The 23,551-nt window shown below is 44.2% G+C and overlaps 1 protein-coding gene across 1 annotated transcript in view; it reads left to right on the top strand.

Moving 5' to 3' along the window:
- LOC115130357 (POU domain, class 6, transcription factor 2) overlaps positions 1 to 23,551 on the top strand; it is an 89,729-nt gene that overhangs the window by 37,478 nt on the left and 28,700 nt on the right. Inside the window, exon 4 of the mRNA XM_029661427.2 lies at positions 6,682 to 7,019. Coding sequence (XP_029517287.1) covers positions 6,682 to 7,019 — 338 coding nt within the window. The remainder of the gene's footprint in view (positions 1 to 6,681; positions 7,020 to 23,551) is intronic.

Raw genomic sequence — 23,551 nt, 5'->3', positions numbered from 1 at the left:
CACAAACGTCTACAGATGCACAATCGAGAGCATCATGTCGGGCTGAATCACCGCCTGGTACGGCAACTGCTCCGGCCCACAACCGTAATGCTCTCCAGAGGGTAGTGAGGTCTGCACAACGCATCACCGGGGGCAAACTACCTGCCCTCCAGGATACATACACCGCCCGATGTCACAGGAAGGCCATAAAGATCATCAAGGACAACAACCACCCGAGCCACTACCTGTTCACCGCTATCATCCAGAAGGCGAGGTCAGTACAGGTGCATCAAAGCAGGGACCGAGAGACTGAAAAACAGCTTCTATCTCAAGGCCATCAGACTGTTAAACAGCCATCACTAACATTGAGTGGCTGCTGCCAACATACTGACTCAACTCCAGCCACTTTAATAATGGAAATAGATGGGAATTGATGTAAAAATGTATCACTAGCCACTTTAAACAATGCCACTTAATATAATGCTTACATACCCTACATTACTCATCTCATATGTATATGTATATACTGTACTCTTTATCATCTACTGCATCTTGCCATCTTAATGTAATACATGGATCACTAGCCACTTTAAACTATGCCACTTTATGTTTGTATACCCTACATTACTCATCTCATATGGATATACTGTACTCTATACCATCTACTGCATATTGCCTATGCCGTTCTGTACCATCACTCATTCATATATCTTTATGTACATATTCTTTATCCCTTTACACTTGTGTGTATATGGTAGTAGTTGTGGAATTGTTAGGTTAGATTACTCGTTGGTTATTACTGCATGGTCGGAACTAGAAGCACAAGCATTTCTCTACACTCGCATTAACATCTGCTAACCATGTGTACGTGACAAATAACATTAGATTTGATTTGACCTTTCACGTGGACAGATACAGGCTATAAAAAACAAATGCTATTCAATTATAGCAATTAAATATCTACGGTGAATCACAGATAAAGTAGGTCCGCTATTATACTGTATCTTTTTACTTATTTGTGTTCTAATATCTCCATGTAGAGGACTCAATACTCAATACTTTCAAATCCTTCCCCTGGAGTGAGAAATCCACAACACAGCTTCGTATTGCCTTGCATCACAAAGTGAAAGCGTTATCTGTGGATCCCTACAAGCGGTGTGTTTTACTCTGTAAAACCCCATGGCCCATTCGACTCCAGTCTCTACTGATTCCATTTTTGTAGTGTCTAAACCCCTCCGAAGCGACACTGAAACATTGATATTGTCTACAGTGACTGCAGGTAAAAAAAAATTACACAGTTGGATCTTTTATCTGGTTTTATTTGCCCTGTGTTCATTCTAACCATGGCCACGGAGCAGGAATCAATGTTCCATGCTCTCAACGTGATTCGTATATACCACAGCTACCGAAATATAAAACTGAGAGACACATTTGTGTTCCCAGATGTCTCGGGAAACCTATGACATTGAAATGTGTCGTGTGACCTTTAGTTCAATGTGTGAGCGTTATCTGTCGTTTCAGTGTTTACTTTGACGCAACACCACGACGTCTGGTGCTGAAATTTGAAATCCTCCGCGACACAAAATAAAATATGTTCCGTTTTAGTTCGATATCTATTCAAAAAGGGTGAAGGGCCACTGAAATCTAATGCTGCATGCTAAATTGAGCCGCCATGTTGCTAATACCAATAACATGGACTATTTCTCTGGAGTCAGTGCTCCTCCTAATTTACCACCTTGATAACGTTGCATGGAAACAGCTGCATGTGCAAAATAAGTTTCTGGTAGAAATAACATGTTTTCATCCCAGTTTATTAGTCTGAGTGTGCTTCCTCTTAATCCTCGGGGTAAAAATGACCTTCCTCCGTCCATGTTCATAATTGCCAAGTGCCCCGCCGACTCGTCCATCTCTCTCCAGTGGAGTAATTATCCGTGTGGCTCATTGAGAAACCATTGGAGACAGTGCTTTATGTCCTCCCACAGTGGGACGTGAGGCAGAGACATAATAGGTATGTTGTTTCCTCTCATTATCTCCTCCTCCCTCTCCCTTTGCTTGTTCAAGAACCACAGCAATGTTAAGACGACCGCCTAAAATGGTCAGAACACATATTTTCATTTACTTCATGAAGGCACCTCTTCAGACCCCTGACTGGCTCCTATTTTACTGCAGTCTGCTAATGATGCTGGGAGAGAGAGGTGAAGATAGAGCGAAGGTTGCTTCAGATTCGTTTTTGACCTTCTGATGATTTATGCCTCCGAACATTTGAACACATATTGTACCATTTTGCATTGAATGTTTTAGCCTACAATGTTCTGATTTTTGTACTTGAAGAACTAACTCTTTACGCAACATTAAATTGACTGGACTCCTCGCCGTTCTGTCTGTGCGATACACACAATACAATGTAAGAAAGAGATTTCGTAAAGAGTTAACCAATGGACTAAACGTTGTGGGTTGAAACCAGACCAGTCAATGTCCTTTTATCCGTTTATTTCTTAACTGTCTCTTTCATGTGGCCTTTGACCTGGCCTTTGCTGGGAGCTGAGTGTGATGAGCATGGATATAGACATTGAATGCTTCTCCTTTCAATTATCACATGACCTTTTGCCATTGGTGACTTTCTTTCAATACTGTATATAACAAATACTTGGCCTTTTTCATTATTTCTATACAGTATTTTGTATTGTACCTCATATGCATGTGTCCTAACCACACACACACACACACACACACACACACACACACACACACACACATATAGTGTGCAGTGCTATAAAAGTAAGTTAACTTGCTTCTCCTTAAAAGTCATTTCTTTATAAATCTATATATTTTTTGTCTTTATTGTTCCTTATATGTATGGAATGGTTTAGTATCCTGACCTTTCAAAATAGATACTACACATATGCATCCTATAGACAGATATGGACAAGTGCACATTACACGCTCACACACTCACACACACACAAACACAGGGGCGAGCTGTTGTTAACACCGAGGAGAAAAGGACAGAGGCCAAATCAAGCCCAGAGAGAGAACTGCAGTAATGGGGCAGGGACCAGAGAGGGGTCTGTTGTAATGAGAGAGGTGGCTGCTTCTCTCTCTCATCCTCTCCTGAGCGACAACAGGAAACAGAAATAGCATTTTGTTTGACGTACGAGCCGGTTTTGACCTAGCCTCGCGACCTTTGACAATCAGTCTCGCTTTGTACTTCACAGAGTCAGGGCTGCAGCAGTCAAAGACGATAGTTCATTTCTACAGTGGCACCATCCACGCTGAAACAAAGTTGACCAGAGCCTACAGTAGGGGTGTCAAACAAATGGGATCTGGCTCACGGGTGGTTTGAATTTTCTTTTAAATACCTAAAAACGAACTCAATATACTTTGTATTGATTAAAACCAAATCAAAACGGCATACCCCCAAGCCATAAGGCTCCTGAACAGCTAATAAAATGGCTACCCCGACTATATGCATTGCCCCCCACGCTGCTGCTACTCTCTGTTATTATCTATGCATAGCCACTTTAATAACTCTACCTACATGCACATAATTACCTCTTACCTCGACACCCCCTGTATATAGCCCCGCTATTGTTATTTACTGCTGCTCTTTAATTATTTGTTATTCTTATCTCTTACTTTTTGGGGGGTTCTAACTGCATTGTTAGTTAAGGGCTTGTAAGTAAGCATTTCACTGTAAGGTACCTGTTGTCATCGGCGAATGTGACAAATACATTTGATTTGAAATAATGGTCCATACAGTTTCTTGGCTGTGTACAGCTCACTAATAATCACCGAAATGAAAGCTACATAGGGAGTATTGCTTAGCATAATTGGACGGAGAGGAAGTATAACCAATTGTCAGTGCGGCCCTCTGGACCTCGTTGAAGGACAAATGCGCGCCCCCCCCGGATCAAAAAGGGGTCTGACACCCCTGGCCTACAGTATCCTGGGTCATATGACTCCCACTCCTCTGTGTCGAGAGAGAGTCACTGTATCCTGTTTGAGGTATTTCATCTTCCACCTACTGGGACCTCTTACGGTCCAAAAGTGCTACAGTATTCAGTAGATTACAACTTACAATAATACACATCTAATGAACATTTGACTTCATTTCTTCAGCTGGCATGTATTTTCAGTATTTTGTCTGTGTTGTGGCTTATTCTTAATATCATGATTATCAGAGGCTTGCTAGTTCAACCGTCAGATTGGGCTCCTTTATCCTGTACCCCTAAGCATGGTGCCTGTAAGTGAGAGGGCCACTTGAACACTGTGCCAGGATTGGTGAACGCGTAGCCATGGGAGTGAAGAACACATAATGAGCTCCGTAGGATCCCAGCAGCCTTTTGCCCTTGTCTCCATCTTCTCCGAACCTCCATTTCTCCTCCTCCTCCATCCACTGTCTGCTTGAGGAGGTAGCACGAACAATTAGTGGATACAGGGATGCTAGATTATGAGGTCAGCCAAAGCAATCAGACAGCCGCTGTTAGAAGAATGCTCTTCCAGCAACAGGGGGAAGAAGGGTCAGTGGGCCTGACGGTCTAAACAAGATGACAGAATTTATAAAGCATCGCTGTTAAAGAATATAGTTACCTGCGGTGTAGCCGTTATAATAAGGCCACATGGGGCTTCTTCCATATTCCCTCTGTATTTGTTTTCCTTTTTCATATTCTTTTGTTTTGCCTCTCTTTCCTCCTCGGCCTCACGGTCGACGCTGGAGGAAATTCTCTGACTCCTCTTTGATCTTCCCCTGGTTTAGATAAAATATTTTTGACAGAAATCTCTTTTTATCTCTCTCTCTCGCTCTCCTTTTCCTTCTTTCTGTCTTTCATTCCTCCACTTTTCCATCTTTTTAACTGGCGCCCTCCACATTTCCTTGCGGTACACTTGCGAGCAGGAAGAGAGGTGCCCAGTCCTGTCATAGCTCGCTGGACAACTTGCCCCAACATTTCAAATGAGAATTGGACTCTTGGCTTTAGCGAGCCAAAGATGATATATAATTCATGGTGGGTGTGGGAGAGGTGTCAATGTGTCAGGAGGTAGAAGAAATGTAAAAGTGTTGCCGCTATTTACTGGCACAGAGACACTGGCCCACATCCCAAATGACACACTATTCCCTTTATAGTGCACCACTCTTGAGCAGGGCCCGATAGGGCTCCGGTCAAAACGAGTGCGCTATATAGGGAATAGGGTGCCATTTGGGACACAGGCACTTGCTTTCTTCACTGGGATTCTTCTTCTGCTACTTAGAGCCGAGGAAAAGAGGGAGGTCTTGATCAAATGCTCGCATGTGCCTCTCCAGAACCCAGAGCGACCGGACTAATCAAAGAAATGTCTGCCCTCATGTTTTATTAATTCATCTCGCTATGAAACAGCCGTTGGTTTAATTATTGAAGCGCATTGATTCAGTATGTATACAAGCTGGTCTACCCCTCTATTCACAAATGCTCTGCTGTGTTATCAAGCGCCAGCCAACACTCTCTTTTCTGCCATTGATCTATTGTTATTCTCTCCATTTCTCGAGACCTCTCATTGTTTTAAAGGCTGAAAGAGGACTCCGTTGCGGTAGCCTGGCCACTGTAGGTTATATCGATGTTATACGGCTTAAAATAGCATTCTTAACATACCGAAAGTAGGTAATAGTGCTTTTGCAAGATACTGTAGTACACACACATGCAGTCCCAGAACTGGCAAAAACACCACCAAGTGTTAGGCTGGGGGCAGACCAATGGTGACAAGAGCCCTCTGAATGTCTATCGGATCTTTTGTATGGTGCCTGTCGTTCACCGCACCGCCAGTACCCTCTTCTCAAGGAGAAAAGTCAAGTAGATTCACAGTCAAATAATGGTCTCAGAACCTACAGTCTTTTTTACTAGAGAACCGGTAAAGGTCAGGGGGAGATTTGACGTCTTGATCAAATATTTGGTTGGCCATTAGAAATGACTTGGTTTTGTGTCACTCTCTTTATACTGCCCGCTGAGTGATTATAAGGGTGAAATGCTGTATGCCTTTAGGTCAAAACAGTCACTCATACAGTCACTTAGGGTTTTGTAAAAAAAAAAATATAAAAAAATAAGAACCAATGATTTTCTGAGTCAATGGTTGAGAATTTGTGAAATGCACCACCACGCACTGTATTATATATGAAGAGCTGGATACGTATACGTATGGCATATTCTAAGAACCTCGTGGCTGCGTCCGTGTTGATGTACACACGAATGTGTCTGTCCATCTCATGTGTGTCTGTTTGTGTCTGTTTCATTAGCGTTTAAATCCAGAGACGAGGATAACGGTATGATTTCTTCAGACTTGCCGTTCAAGACGAATGACTCTTCTTCGGGAGATTTTCCCGCAATTAAACGCGAGATTGTGACATCCTCCGAGTGAAAATGAAGCGCTCCTCTCCAGAGACGCCAATTATATCAGTTCATGTGGATAGCTTTGCCGTCTAACTACTGAAGTCAGGTTCTTCTGGAACTCTGTGGTAGAGGTTACAATGTTACTGGACTTTGTTGTGGGACAGGAAAATTTTACATTGATATCCCCACATCTATTGTTAGGTGTGAACATTAATTTTCGGTTTGATACCCCGACTGCTGGTTTTCATGATTACACATGAATGTGTTACAAACATTTTTGAGTGAATGGTTTAAGATACAGTAGTGATGATATCAATTTGATGTTCTGCTCCTCTTCCTTCACCAGCTACCTCATCCCTGAACTCCCAGCTTCAGCACCTGCAGCAGCTTCAACAGATACAACAGCACCACCAGCAGCAACAACAGCACCATCACCAACAACAGCAACACCATCAGCAGCATCAACACTCCCACAGCCACGTCCACAACCAGCTGTCGTCGCGGGGTCACATGACCTCGCCCAGCCTACAGCCGTCCTCCGTCTCGGTCCCCTCCCCTGGCTCCGCCTCCTCCACCACCTCCATGACCGGCTCGGGCCAACCCCCGCTGTCTCCGCCGCTCAGGCAGAACCAATCACCGGCCCGAAGCCTGCCCTCGCCCGTCACACCGCCCATGCCACTGCAGGTGAGCTCACACTACCCTGCCACTGTGTTAATCCCAAAAGGATCTTTACCTTGTGTTATCCAAGTTGCAAGAGTTGTAGCTTACATAGGCCTACTTCCTATTGCTGCTGCGTCTTTGACGCCCTCATGCATAGACTTCAGCCAGTGGATGTGTGTTCGAATAGTCTTACTAGTGGTGGTATTGTGATGATATGGTGTTGTGGGGTGTATTGTGGAGAGACGAAGGCCAATCTTGACATAGCACAATGTTGATGACTACTCATTAGACCCTGTTTGTCTAGGTACTGTTTTATACTTGATATGATTCCAGAGCTAGTGTTTGACGCCTGTCAGGCAGCTCTGATGTCAGTGTGGGGACATTCAAATGTGCACCTGCTGTAATTGACAAGGTCATCGTTCAGTGAGAGGGTTATTCAAAGCACACTAAACTGAGTTGCGAGCCGTCGCGCATCGTTTTTGAACTCCTCTTGGATACATCAGGTTCTCATCAACGTTTATCAGTCCTTTATTTTTATCTTAGCTGCCCTTCCCTCATCCAACCTCCTTTTTTCGTCAGTTTGTCTGTCCATCCATCTCGGCCCCCTTCTGTCCGTCTGGCTGTCAGTGTGCGACGATAATAACCTATTTTATATCCCTGTGGTTTCATTTCTGGTCGGAGCTCGGCCAGGGTCGCCTCCTTCTCCCTGGCCACATTCATCAGCGTCAGGCCTTTATTGGGTTGTGGCGCTGCACCCTTCTTTATGGCCAGGATGAGTACGGCCATTTGTTTCCCCCTTGCACCCCTCTCCGGCCCTGTCACGGCCCAGTGAGACTCAGCAGGAAAAACAGACGCCCGCATTTAATGGCCTCCAAAAGCTGGCTAGCTTCTGCCTGCCTGCCTCCCAGACCTAGACACCAACCATATACTATAACCACAGTCTAGCACAGTCAAAGGCTGTGCATCCCAAATGGCACCCTATTCCATCCATTCCCCCCATAGGGCTCTGGTCAAAAGTATATAGGCAATAGGGTGCTATTTGGGACGAACCCACAGTACTGGTCCACTCAGACACAGCCAGCATAAGGGCCAAAGCCTTGCAGTAATAACCTTCTTTTCTGGAGTACATAAGTGTTCTGATGTGCATTACAATCAAGCAAAGCTCCCCTATGTCTTCTTTGAATATTCTTTCATTTTTGAAAATCATTTCAGGTCTAGAAAGCAGAGCTACAGAGAGTAGTCCCTGCCTGACATACCGCAGTGCCTGACGTACTCACAATTCAATATAATTCTCCTCTGTTTACTAGCACAATTAAGGAGCAATCATAATCTATTTGTACTATAATGAAATCCACTAGTTTCACCACCAGACCTCATCCTTACTATTAGATTAAGAAGCTGAGATCCTGATTATGATGACTGGGGATACATTTACATTTTAGTCACTTAGCAGACACTCTTATCCAGGGATAGAAACATAGACAGACAGACAGACAGACAGACAGACAGACAGACAGACAGACAGACAGACAGACAGACAGACAGACAGACAGACAGACAGACAGACAGACAGACAGATCGATCGATAGAGATAGATCTGCACCCTCCATCTTGTGTGTGTGTGTGTGTGTGTGCGTGCGTGCGTGCGTGGGTGCGTGCTAGGGCTAGGCCTGGGTCCCAAATGGCTCCCTATTTACTGCACTGCGTTTCACAACTTTTTCATAAGGCTCTGGTTTTAAAGTAGGCCACTATATAGGGAATAGGGTGCCATTTGAGATGCACTCTAGCAAAGATAACAGCTCTCATTTCATCTCCTTATTATTATTCACACACACATGACCACTCAGCCATTCAACCATTTGTTTTAATAACCACAGCCATTAGTTTTAATAACCAGAGGGCTTGTCAGATAGACAAACATTCATTAGGAGACGATTACTCTCCTAATTGTTCTCCACTGGGAGGTGAATAGAATCAACAGCTCTAGATGTCTGTGAGCTGATTCTCACTGAATAGAGTTATCAGGACCAAAATCTCAATTGACATAATACACTACATGACCAAAATATCTCATTCCAAAATCATGGGAATTGATATGGAGTTGGTCTCCCCTTCGCTGCTATAACAGCCTCCACTCTTCTGGGAAGGCTTTCCCGCTAGATGTTGGAACCTTGCTGAGGGGACTTGCTTCCATTCAGCTACAAAGCATTAGTGAGGTCGGGGACTGATGTTGGGCGATTAGGCCTGGCTCACAGTCGGTGTTCCAATTCATCCCAAAGATGTTCGAGGGGGTTGAGGTCAGGGCTCTTGCAGGCCAGTCAAGTTCTTCCACACCGATCTAGACAAACCATTTCTGTATGGACCTCGCTTTGTGCACAGGGGCATTGTCATGCTGAAACAGGAAAGGGTCTGTTCCCACAAAGTTGGAAGCAGAGAATCGTCTAGAATTTAACTGTATGCTGTAAGATGTCCCTTCACTGGAGCTAAGGGGCCTAGCCCAACCACGAAAAACAGCCCCAGAGCATTATTCCTCCTCCATCAAACTTTACAGTTGGCACTAGGCATTCAGGCAGGTAACATTCGCCTAGCATCCACCAAACCCAAATTCGTCTCTCAGATTGTCAGATGGTGAGGTAGCCTAGTGGTTAGAGAGTTGGGCCAGTGAACAAAAAGTTAATGGATTGAAATCCCTGAGCTGACAAGGTAAAAATCTGTTGTTCTGCCTCAGAGCAAGTCAGTTAACCCAATGTTCCCCGGGTGCTGAAGATGTGGATGTTGATTAAGGAAGCACCCCGCACCTCTCTGGTTGGGTTAAATGCAGAAACACACATTTCAGTTGTACAACTGACTAGTTATCCCCCTTTCCCTGAATTGTGCTCCAGAGTCCAATATCGGTGAGCTTTATACCACTCCAGCCGACACTTGGCATTGCGTGTGGCTGCTCGACCATGGAAACCCATTTCATGAAGCTCCAGACGAACAGTTCTTGTGCTGACGTTGCTTCCAGAGGCAGTTTGGAACTCGGTAGTGAGTGTTGCAACCGAGAACAGACGATTTTTACACGCTTCAGCACTCCGCGGTCCCGTTCTGTGAGCTTGTGTGGCCTACCACGTCGCGGCTGAGCCATTGTTGCTCCTAGATGTTCACAATAACAGCACATATAGTTGGCCGGGGCAGCTTAGCAGGGCGGAAATGTAATGAACTTACTTATTGGAAAGGTGGCATCTTATGACGGTGCCACGCTGAAAGTCACTGAGCTCTTCAATACAGGCCATTCTATTGCCAATGTAATATTCTATTGCCAATTCTATATGGAGATTGCATGGCTGTGTGCATGATTGTATACACCTGTCAGCAATGGGTGTGGCTGAAATAGCCGAATCCACTAATTTGAAGGGGTGTCCACATACTTTTGTATATATAGTGTATATACAAACACTTTTCATTTCACATTAGCAACAGGAATGTCACAAGCCGAGAAAGGGTTTGTTTGGCGTTCTTGCTTCGCAGCTCAAAAGTACCATAAATGTCACAGTAGCCACTAGCCAGGAGGCTAACTATTGCAAACTATTCCACTAGCTAGCTAGCTACTAGCTAACATTAAGCAAGCAACTCTTCATGCACACATTCATCCATGTTTCTCAAATGTCAACTTTAGGCATTAACTCCACATTTTTAAGGTTAGGCTTAAGTTTAGGCATTAACTTCGAAGTGTTAAGGTTAGGCATTAACTTCGAAGTGTTAAGGTTAGGCATTAACTCAGAATGATTAACGTAAAGGTTAAAACAAAAATCTCAAAACAACTTTCTATTGCTGGATTCAAACATGCATTCTTTGGCACTGAACACAGATGCTTACCCCTAACCTTAAACTTAAGCCTAACCTTAAACTTACTGTTAAGCCTAACCTTAAACTCACTGTTGTCCCTAGTGGCCGGTTTTCACATCATCTCCCAACGTCCTCAGACATGGATGGACGTCAAATACTGACCTGGCTGTAATTATTACAACATAGTACACTTGAATAATGCAAAAAAAACACAATCATGTGCAGACAATTACAGGTCTGTACACTCATTATTTTGCTTCAAGACAAAAGCAAAGAGTTACTTCTAGCTAAACTTTCTTAGCTACAGTAACAGGTTGTTAGTGCAGTTTCAGGGAAAAACTCAATATAACAAGTCTCAAATATCTATACATTTCAGCTGTTTCAAAAACATTGTCTCTGCTATTACCATTTACAGTGGTGATTTGAGCATGTGCATCTTGGTGGGGCAAACTCCCCACTTTTTTGTTGTTGTTGATGCATGCCAGCAAATCCACAACACAACACTAAACAATACATGAAATGACACTATAACGGTGACAAACGGTGCCCACAAACTGTTAGGGTCTAACACAAAGATGTCCCAACAGAAGAGCTTTCTTTTCAGCACCAAGGAGTGAAATCTTACCACCTGGCTATCAGCGGAGCCTTGTCTTTCAGCGAAACAGTTCCTTCAGCCTCATTTTACTGTCTTTTAAAAAAAAACATAGCTGATATGGCTGACTTGCTTAAACACACGTGGTTTCTACTGACAACTGAGATGTACAAACCTTGGCATAAGGGAACAGCGCGCCGACGAGAGGCAATCAGTCATTTCGATGAAGACATTAATGAGCGAGCTAGGACGGACGTAGTCAATATCACTCTTTTTTCAGGACATTTGAAATGTACAGCGACAGAATTCAGAACATGGACCGTTCTTACAATATTCTCCCTGTACACCAAATCAGAACTGTAGGAGAAATAAAAGGGGCAGATAATGAAAGCTCTTACATTACTCAATGATTGATTACATTTCTCTAAAACAGGCTATAGGCTGTTTTTTTTTTGCACCACCAAGTCAGAACAGTGGGCTAAATTATGAGGGGGAAAGGGACCAAATTATTAGGGTGAGGCACATGGGCTACTAACAACTTACTACACAACATACACTTAGTATTACTTTCTTAGCTACAGTATGCTGTACATATCTCCCTGGCATATTACATCATTTATGCAGCAGCATACAAGATTTTTGTTGTGCTCACTTGAACAGGAAAGTGGCGAAGCTGTGCTTCTTATGAGCAAATTTTGTCATCTAACTTTGTCATCAAAGTCTGCCATTCTCTGGATTTATGGTGCTTTCATGACACCTGGGAACTCGGAAAGAAACAAGGTCGAATCATGAAGTCAGTGATCTTCAGGTCGGAGCTCTAGAAAGAGGCCAGAGTTCCCGACTTGGAATTCCGAGTTGGATGACCGTTCAAAATGTGTTTTCCCAATCGGAGCTCGTTTTTTTTTCAGAATTCCCAGTTTTTTTTAACCTACTGAAGTCTGAGATTTCCCAGTTCAGAGTTTCCAGTTGTTTTGAACGCGGCAGAAGTCATGCTGGATTGACAACATGGCCAATGTATCTGTAATGACCAATGACCCTGAGCCTGCTTGGATGGGCACTTCTAATGTAAATCTATGGCAGCACCCAAGGGGCCTGATTGTTCGACCTCTCCCTGTAGATTTTGCGGTGACGTGGTGTCCCCATAAGTGAAAGAACCCTGAGCCAATCACGGCGCAACCAGAGAACATTACCAACCACTATGCTCCGTATTTTCCCATTGGCTGCCCCACCACCAGAGAAAGCACTGAGCTAGGCTGAAACACCTGCATTTTGGAGCTGCCTTACTGGAGAAAGCAAAAAAGAGCCCATGTTTGTATGCGGCTTTATTAACTACGTTTTTACATTGTTTTCAAACTGATATGTGACACGTATTAATGCCAAAATGACATCCAAATCAGGCAACAACACCACAAAAATATATACAGTTTATATTTTATATATATATTTTTATAGCTAAACAGGTGTGGCTCAGAACAGGTGTGGCACTGACCCACCTGCCCTGAATTACGGGTTGCCACTGACCATTTATATCCTACTGTAGTGTTGAGCTCAACGACATATTGTGTTCACACTGCCCTGCTCGAGGGTCAACTGCGAGTGATGTGCGCGATCTCCGGAGGTAGCGCTCTAGACGTGATAATTTCGCAAGTTTACTCTCTCGAGAATCAATACCTCTCGAGAACCTCTCGAAAAGAACCCTTTGCTATCGCCACTGTGAAAACGGCCTTTGTATGGCGAGGGCAGCACAAATATCCACTGGCTTACCAATATCAACATTACAGTGGATGAAGAAAAACAAAACGGTTGCGTTGAGACAATGCTCCCTTGTTTTTGTTTCAGTAGAGTAGCCTAGCAGCCCTAAGGTTATTGGTGGACTCTCCACAGTTTAACGTGAGCTTCACTCTCCCCACTCCTCAGTGTGTCTCCACCACAGAAGCCTCCACTACGCTGCTACCTCTCCCATCCCTCTCCAGCATGCTGAGTTCCAGGCAGTCACAGGCAATGGCCTCAGCCTCCCTCCACAGTGATGACAAATAGACAGGGAGGGAGATTATGAAATTTGCTTAAGTGTGTTAATAGGCTGATTGCTGCAGCCCGGGCTGAATTTGCTGGAAGTTGATTGATTAGAGGCGTAGGTTTTCTCCACGCCCAGCAGAGCTCAGGGATTTGACGGGGTGCGCGGCGCTCGCCAAGTCTGTTACAGCGGAATTGATCTTAATTAGATCTGAAAGACCTGCCACAGCAGAATAGTCACGGCGATTAAAATGAAAAACAGGAGAAATTACTGATCAAATGAATCATAATGTCGGGCTACAGCTGTAGGTCTGGTGTAATTTGCCAGTCCACTGAGTTACATCGGCCCCGGCAGGGAGAGGCAGAGGAGGGAGAGAGAGGCTGCTACATACTGATCCGGCGGCAGCGGGAGGCTTAGGCCAGCCCATCAACTCTCTCTTATTCAATTCGCTGAGCCCGGGCCCTCGTGACCCCTGTGTGCCATCCACTGGAGCTAGCACACACACACACACACACACACACATGTATACACGCAGATGTTGTTTGCATGTACACATACACACACACGCGCGCGCACACAGACATACACAGGTTTGCACGCGCAGACGCGCACATACTGTACACGGGCATGCACACAAACACACTCATCAAATTTAGTTTTATTCATCGCCTGCTTCGTAAACAACAGTTGTGGACTCATAGTGAAATGCTTAGTTACGGGACCTTCCCAACAATGCAGAGAGAAAGAAAATAGAGAAATAATAGAAAAGTAAAACACGTAATAACAAATGTAATAATAGATACACATTGAATAATGATAACTTGTCTATGTACAAGGGGTACCAGTACATAGATGTACAGGGTCACGAAGTACATACATGCATTCTTCCACATGTTATCATTCTCTTCCATTCTTGTTTTATTTGTTTCTTTTTCTGAGTTCTCATTTGTCCTTCCTCCCCGTTCCTGCTTTTCAATAGAAAGAAGAATATCTCTTTGCACAAACTGTCTGGTTGGTTAGCTCCAATGTGCAGTCTGCCTGAACATTATCTGCTGTTTCTTGTTGAGCAACAACTTCCAGAGGCTCATGTACAGTATCTTGTATTTTCCAGCCTAACTCTATCTTTTGTCTTGGTCTGGGCTGTCCTGTCACACACTATGTGTTTTGTGTTCACTAATAGCCCTTGACCTTGGCGCAGTGTCTAGCGGTGTCTAGCTCTGTGGTTTCAGGGCTTACAGTATGTCCTGTCTCTATCCTCCATCCTCCATCCCTTCGTCAGCTTCCTGCCGTGTGTCTGGCCTCCCCCCTGCAGTCCTCTGCTTTCCTCTCCTCCGTCCCTGTCAGAGCTCCACACTGGGCCTGTCCACTCTTCTCTTTCCCGCCATCCCACAAACTCACTGGGGTAATTACACCCCAGAGCCCTGCTCTCTCCCTGCCTCCCTCTTGTCCCAGCTCTCCACAATTTACCATCAAAATCTCTTTCTCTCTCTCTCTCTTCCTCAGTGGACCCCGACATCACAGGGCCGCGGGGCCTCAGACCCACAAGTGCTGCAATTACCTGAGCCCTCTCTCTCCATATCCTTTTCTCGCTCCTTCTTCCTTCTCCCCACTTCTCTCCCCTCCGCTCCTGACTCCCCGTCAGCAGTCCCTGGCAATCAGGCTTCATTAGAGCCCTCTCGTGAAAACCCATCGTCACCAAGGTCAGCACCTGCCAACCACAACAGGCTTTCAGGGGCCTGGCTGTCTGCACTCCCCTCCCTCCCTCCCTCCCTCCCTCCCCCTCCCTCCCCCCTCCCTCCCTCTCTCCCTCCCTCCCTCCCTCCCTCCCTCCCTCCCCCCTCCCTCCCTCCCTCCCTCCCTCCCTCCGCTCAGTCGGTCTCCAGCCCATCTCAACTGCTTTTGTCTCCAGCTGAGGCTCCTTCAAACACCCGTGTCACTGTCTTCCGCTGCAGCGCACTTTTTCCTTTGTCAACCGCTGTTAGAATCAGAATCCTCCAATCTGCCCCTTTCCTCTCTTTCTGGGAGGGGGGTGTTTTTCCCATTATATTAACATGTGTATTAAAGGGCTCTTCCACGTCGATTCATTGATTTTCCAGATCAGGTACGCGCCCGCAGCCCCTGATAATTCCACTGTGTATTATATCTAAATTAAAATGACATGCCCCTAGCATGCTTAAATGTACCCGTGATTTCCATTTTCCGGACTGACTTAAGTCTATGAAATTGTCCATTTACAATCTCAGAAATCTCATGAGAAAATCGAATATTCTGTAGTGAGCAAAAATAAAGTGTTAGAAGTCATAGGCTTAATACACACACCACTGTCATATGGTCATATCGCAATTAACTACTGATGAATTAAATACAGCAGAATTGATATCAAATTTCATAAAGCACCACATCAGATGAATTTGTTGTTTACAAATATTACTACTTTTTATAAACTTGTGTGGAATTGTGCTGCTGGGATCTGTCGAAGGAAGAAGGCTCATGTGTAGTGCCGTCACTGCCGTCTAGTGCTAGAAGTAGGGCCCTGTGAGTAGTCGGGATCCTTTAGCTGCTCAGTTTGGGAGGGGGTGGAGGGAGGTAGTCTCATTAATGCACAGGGGATCTGGCTCTTAAGAAGGCAGAAAATTGCCTTACGTAACGACCTGCGCACCACCACCACAATTTAGAAATACAAATGTGCACTGTTGACTGAAGCAGAAAATAAGACTGTTGCCCATCAACAGACAGCGCCACATTTTCCATATGAATAATTATACTGCATAAGGGGAGCCAGATGAGGGAAACAGCCTGGGCATGACAGCACTGCTACTTTTATTTACTTCAAATGAGAGGGATTAGGGCCAAGGAAATATTCAGACTCAGGCCAAAGAAATTTGGGATAAGTCCCAAAAATAAGTATATTCATGTTTACTATATTTTCTAAAAAACAATTATACTTGGAATCAGGAGAGAATAAGCAGGAAATTCGGAATCCTCCAACCAGGATTCATGGAAAACCTGTGAATTTATTTTAAGTTCCCGGAATTTTGCAATTACTGCCATTCTTGAATTAGGGATGTAACAAGCAGGCAGTGGTGTTAAATAATTAAGTCGTTATTTTGGGGTATCTGTACTGTAGTTTACTATTCATATTTGTGACAACTTTTATTTTTACATTCCTAAAGAAAAGAATGCACTTTTTACCTCATACATTTTCCCTGGCACCCAAAAGTACTTGTTACATTTTGAATGCTTAGCAGAACAGGAAAATGGCCACATTCGCACACATAAAGAGAACATCCATGGTCATCCCTACTGCCTCTGATCTGGCCGAGTCACTAAACATACTCTATATATACAAAAGTATGTGGAAACCCTTTCAAAGGAGGGAATTCTGCATTACACAGTTGAAGTTAGACGTTTACATACACCTTTAGCCAAATACATTTAAACTCAGTTTTTCACAATTCCTGACATTTAAGTAAATAAAAATTCCCTGCCTTAGGTCAGTTAGGATCACCACTTTATTTTAAGAATGTGAAATGTCAGAATAATAGTAGAGATAATGATTTATTTCAGCTTTTATTTATTTCATTACACTCCCAGTGGGTCAGAAGTTTACATACACTCAATTAGTATTTGGTAGCATTGCCTTTAAATTGTTTAACTTGGGTCTAACGTCTTGGGGAGCCTTCCACAAGCTTCCCACAATACGTTGGGGAATTCTGGCCCATTCCCCCTGACAGAGCTGGTGTAACTGAGTCAGGTTCTTGGGCTCCTTGCTCGTACACGCTTTTTCAGTTCTGCCCACACATTTTCTATAGGATTGAGGTCAGGGCTTTGTGATGACCACTCCAATACCTTGACTTTGTTGTCCTTAAGCCATTTTGCCCAAACTTTGGAAGTATGCTTGGTGTCATTGTCCATTTGGTAGATCCATTTGCGACCAAGCTTTAACTTCCTGACTGATATCTTCAGATGTTGCTTCAATATATCCACATCATTTTCTCTCCTCATGATCACATCTATTTTGTGAAGTGCACCAGTCCCTCCTGCAGCAAAGCACCCCCATAACATGATGCAGCCACCCCCGTGCTTCACGGTTGGGATGGTGTTCTTCGGCTTGCAAGCCTCCCCATTTATCCTCAAACATAACGATGGTCATTATGGCCAAACAGTTCTATTTTTGTTTCATCAGACCAGAGGACATTTCTCCAAAAAGTACGATCTTTGTCCCCATGTGCAGTTGCAAACCGTAGTCTGTCTTTTTTATGGAGGTTTTGGAGCAGTGGCTTCTTCCTTGCTCAGCGGCCTTTCAGGTTACGTCGATATAGGACTTGTTTTACTTTGGATATAGATACTTTTGTACCTGTTTTCCTCCAGCATCTTCACAAGGTCCATTGCCGTTGTTCTGGGATTGATTGCCACTTTTCGCACCAAAATATGTTCATCTCTAGGAGACAGAAGGCGTCTCCATCCGGAGCAGTATAACAGCTGCGTGGTCCCATGGTGTTTATACTTGCGTACTATTGTTTGTACAGATGAACGTGGTACCTTCAGGTGTTTGGAAATTGCTCCCAATGATGAACCAGACTTGTGGAGGTCTACAATTCTTTTCTGAGGTCTTGGCTGATTTCTTTTGATTGTCCCATGATGTCAAGCAAAGAGGCACTGAGTTTGAAGGTAGGCCTTGAAATACATCCACAGGTACACCTCCAATTGACTCAAATAATATATATATATATACTACATGTATGGGGACATGTGTATAAAATTGAGCACACAGACATGCAATCTCCATAGACAAACATTGGCAGTAGAATGGCCTGTACTGAAGAGCTCAGTGACTTTCAACGTGGCACTATCATAAGATGCCACCTTCCCAACAAGTCAGTTTCTGCCCTGCTAGAGCTGCCCTGGTCAACTGTAATGCTGTTATTGTGAAGTGTAAAAGTCTAGGAGCAACAACAGCTCAGCCGTGAAGTGGTAGGCCACACAAGCTCACAGAATGGGACTGCGGAGTGCTGAAGCCCGTAGCGAGTAGAAATTGTCTGTCCTCGGTTGCAAAACTCACTACTGAGTTCCAAACTCCCTGTGGAAGCACGTCAGCACAATAACTGTTCGTCGGGAGCTCCATGAAATTGGTTTCCATGGCAGAGCAGCCACTCACAAGCCTAAGATCACCATGCGCAATGCCAAGAGTCAGCTGGAGTGGTGTAAAGTTTGCCTCCATTGAACTCCGGAGCAGTGTTCTCTGGAGTGATGAATCACGCTTCACCATCTGGCAGTCCGACTGACTAATCTGGGTTTGGCAGATGTCAGGAGAACGCTACCTGCTCGAATGCATAGTGCCAACTGTAACGTTTGGTGGAGGAGAAATAATGGTCTGGGGCTGTTTTTCATGGTTCGGGCTAGGCCTCTTAATTCCATCGAAGGGAAATCCTAACTCTACAGCATACAATAACATTCTAGACAATCCTGTGCTTCCAACATTGTAGCAACAGTTTGGGGAAGGCCCTTTCCTCTTTCAGTATGACAATGCCCCCATGCACAAAGCGAGGTCCATACAGAAGTGGTTTGTCAAGATCGATGTGGAAGAACTTGACTGGCCTGCACAGAGCCCTGACCTCAACTCGATTGAAGACCTTTGGGATGAATTGGAACGTCGATTGCGAGCCAGGCCTTATCGCCCAACATCAGTGCCCGACCTCACTAATGCTCTTGTTGCTGAATGGAAGCATGTCCCGCAGCAATGTTCCAACATCTAGTGGAAAGCCTTCCCAGAAGAGTGGAGGCTGTTATAGCAGCAAAAGGGGGACATATTCCATATTAATGTCCATGATTTTGGAATGAGATGTTCAACGAGCAGGTGTCCACATACGTTTGGTCATGTAGTGTACATGCATTGCCCCTGGCGATCCGTAAATTTAAAAAACAAGAAAATATTGCTGTCTGGTTCAAAATTAGGAATTTGAAATGATTTATACTTTTACTTTTGATACTTAAGTATATTTGAGCAATTATATTTACTTTTAGACTTTTACTCAAGTGGTATTTTACTGGGTGACTTTCACTTTCACTTTTACTCAAATATGACAATTAGGGACTTTTTCCACCACTGCGAGCAGGTTTTCTTTCCACAGCACTGTGTTACTATGTACAGCGACATGCTCACCTATTTGCTGCTTCCCATCTGTGTTTTGGTGCTTGTTCCTTTCCTTCCTCTCCCACTGAGTAGAGAGTAGAGGAGTAGAGTAGAGGAGGCTGAAGAGAGGAGGCTACCAGCCCAGAGCAGACGGCCAGTAGACAGACTTGGTGCCCAGATCAGCCTCACATTGGGTGCAACACACAGTTGAGCCTTGGAGATGGGGAGCTGAGCCAAGGCTCACTTAACAGTGGATACAGAATAGGGTTTCTTTAATTATGAGGGTAAGCCGTGACATTGAGCCCCCCCCCCCCCCCCCCCTCCAGTGGGCTCCCAGACACAGGCTACGTTCTAAGTGCTCCGCTCCACTGAGGAGGCCAATCCCCCCGCAGGGCGCGACTCTGCCGCCTGTAATTTCTGATGCCCATTAGTGACCGCAAACAGAGCATCGGGCTCACACAAGGTAAACAGCCACATCGCACAGCAGCAGCATCGCAAAGAGCCTCCTATTTTAATTGAATGTTATTACATTATGGCATCATGCTAAGACCAAGTCAAAAGTCAGAGCTAAATATGACCAGAAAATGTTTTATTTGCATGTTATGTTGGAATTAGATGATCTAATTCAGGCTTAATGGGGGCACTCAATAGCTGTACTCTAAACTGCTCATACACCATTGGAACACAGGAAAGGGAAGCTCCATCATGTATTTGTCCAGGTGGGTGATCTTCTGCCCCATTTCATTAGCAGAGTGAAACTGATATGGACGATTCTGTGAATGAACCAGAATTCAAAGTGAATCATTTTACTTAGTTTTTCCTCAAGCAATTTTTGAGATCTGTGTTGAAACGATCTTATGGCCGAACAGCAATGCTCAAATACGTTTACGGAACATCTGATCGTTTTCTTGCCTTGGTACCTGACTTGCATATCTTTGACCACCTTTTGCAAAACTTTCAATCCAAATGTCATCGGTGAATTCAAAATTCACCGTTAAGGGTTCTGTTCACAGAATACAACGCATTGTTTTCATCAGAAGAGAAATGTGTGCAATTGTGTTCACTGTTTCCAGCCATCAGTAAATACTAGTGCACAACATTATAAATCACCCCATCAGTGTCATACCATGCAAATACAATATATGGAAGGATCTAGGCCATGGAGACCGTCTAATTGTTAGGATTTTTTTACAATATTGCAGACATGCAGAGAAGGAAGTTAGGTGGGTTCGTTTTTCTTCGACATTGTGGCCTTCCATTATATAGCTTTGCATTGGAGTGGATTGAGGCCTATACATTCATATCAGTTGTGTTCCTCCATTGTATTCACCTTTCCGTCTTTCTATTGTGGATAGTGTGACAGAATACAGGGAATTGGATTGTGATGATACTGATGAATGAATCCTGCACACAATGTACTTATGTTTTGCAAAAAAAAAATGCAATCAGGCATAATATTTGATTTGATGTGTATGAAATTGTTTGGTGAAATATTCATAAAAGGAGAGTAATTGCCCATAATTCTGCAACCTTTGGATAGTTGTACTTTACTAACAGCAAAGAAAATGTATTCATCTACTGGGATTTTTAAAATACTAACTTTCTGTTTTGTCTGCTTGGACTCAAGACATACAGTAAATGTGGCTGTGTTAATCTAATCTTAGTCGTGTTCTTTTGATGAGTCTATTTGCAATTTTGCCGGTGTAATATGGTCTTGATGAATGTATTAATGTTTTGAGAAGGCAACTTACTGTTTTGCAAAAAGCCACAGAGTTCTGTGTCTAGTCGACTCTGTTTTGAAAATCAACAACATTGTTCCCAAAAAAATGCTTGTACGCGTTTGAGAAAAACTGAAACGTGTATGTGGGAGAGTGTGCGTGTGTCTGTCTCCGTGTGTGTGTGTGTGTGTGTGTGTGTGTGTGTGTGTGTGTGTGTGTGTGTGTGTGTGTGTGTGTGTGTGTGTGTGTGTGTGTGTGTGTGCGTGCGTGTGTGTGAGCGGTGGGGTTTATTGATCTGGGGTGACCACGTCTCGGCCATGGAGCGCCTCTCTTGTGATTAATCTCTGGACTCAGAGTCGACCAATGACACGTGACAGGCCTCCCCCTCAATCTCCCTCATTTCTCTTCATTATAGGCTGTGTTGTTGGACACCACAGAGGAGAGTAATCATTTACCTTTATTGTGTTTATAAAGCCGGATCATGGATGACCCTTTCTATATTGAATTGAGGACATGGAAAGATCACCGGTCATTGATTAGGAGGATATTAAAGTCATTCAAATGCTATATTTATATGTCAAACAACAGCAACGTGAAAATAGATGGCATTTCTACGCCAAATGAAAAATAATGGAGGTTACCGTGATCATGTCATAAAAAATGGCCAAAGTTAAGCAATACATTTAGTTTAATCTTGTTAGGTGATTGCTGTTCCTTAACTTTTTGGACAGAAATGGTTGAATGCACGCCCAACATAATTTCATTCCTCTCCAGGGGTTGTTTTCCGGACAGTAAAGCCTGGTTGCAGACTAAAAAGCACTTCCTAATATGAAGAGTCTCCATTGAGAATGCTTTTAAGTCTAGGACTGCTTAGTCTGTGTCCGAGGAACCAGCCCCTAGTGATTTACCATGTGAATATCTGGTTTTGTTATTCAGTGCATTTTTGACCGGATGTTTCATTTTTCACTTACTTTTGTGGTAAACTGAGAAATAGCACAGACCAGGAACGCAATGCCTCCACTTCACACTCTCAGCCAGAGTAATACTCTCTCTGCCGTTTCACATCTGCAGCAGGAGAGGAAAGGTGGCTTTAAAAACAACAACAACAACAAAACTCATGTTTCTCAACTTTACAACCATACGGAAATAACTGCACCAAATGTCACTTCATGAAACCGGAATGGTCAGCGGATTTCCACGAATAGTACTTCATCACATAGCCAGCGGCCATAAATGTAACACACCTGGAAAAAAATACTAATATTATGGACCATTCCTCAAACGGTGGGAGGAATTAGAATGAAAGGGATGTTATATGGTACATATTGTAGCCACACAGAGGAAATTGAACATTATAGTCCCCGTTGTGAACTCTCAAGCCCCACAATTATCAACACTTGGGCGAGAACAGGTTTTACTTAATGATTCAAGCCGTTGCTCATTTCACACGAGGCTAGCGAGAGAGGAGATTGGCGGCTACTCTCCTGCACTCAATCATCCCTTTATAGTGAGCCCCAACCTTTTCACGACTCTGCTCTTCCTTCATTTGCATTCTGCCTCATTCAGTTCATTAAATATGGCCATTCTCCCCGCCAATTAAGGATGTCTATTACCTGGAGTTAATACATCTTATTTGATCAGCACAACCACCCTCTGTTAACTAGTTGTCGGACTGCTGGGATAGGATGACATCACTCCGTTAGCAAGCACCACTCCCCACTCCCACCCGTCTCTGGTCCACTGCCAGTAGAATGGTCCGTATGGATACTGTTGTCTTGTGGTGTTGTATTGTCATGGCGTTTACTGTCCCTGGCGTTCTGTACGCCTTTCTAGCTTTCTCTTCCCTCATCGTCAATGTTCAATGTCCTTTCCAATGTTGATTTGTGACAATGGCCCATAAGTAGAGTGGTAACAGAGGCCCATCGGTGGCCCAGAAGGAGCTCTGAGGACCTAGAGTGAAGGAGCAGTGTGTGAGCCTCAGTCACCCCAGCCAACCCAGGGACTAGAGGTGTTTGGGAGGGCCTAATGGCATTTCGATGTACATGAGCCTAGTGGCGGATGCGAGGGGAAGGAGGTTGGGGCTGTTTGGGGAAGATAGGCCCAGCAGAGGACTGGCAGACAGAGAGCGTGCTTTCTCATGTCACAGCTGATTACATTCACTCAGGAGTGGGGAAAGAAGAGAGGGGTGGAGGGATGTGCGAGGTGGGGCTGGGAAAAATGGAGCGAGGGATGGGAAACTTCTTTGTTTTTCCTCCTGAGATAGACGCCCGT

This window comes from Oncorhynchus nerka, linkage group LG6 (genome assembly GCF_034236695.1).
Source record: "Oncorhynchus nerka isolate Pitt River linkage group LG6, Oner_Uvic_2.0, whole genome shotgun sequence".
Taxonomy (NCBI): domain Eukaryota; kingdom Metazoa; phylum Chordata; class Actinopteri; order Salmoniformes; family Salmonidae; genus Oncorhynchus; species Oncorhynchus nerka.
Note: the sequence above shows the minus strand (reverse complement) of the source record. Positions and strands in the feature narration are given on the sequence as shown.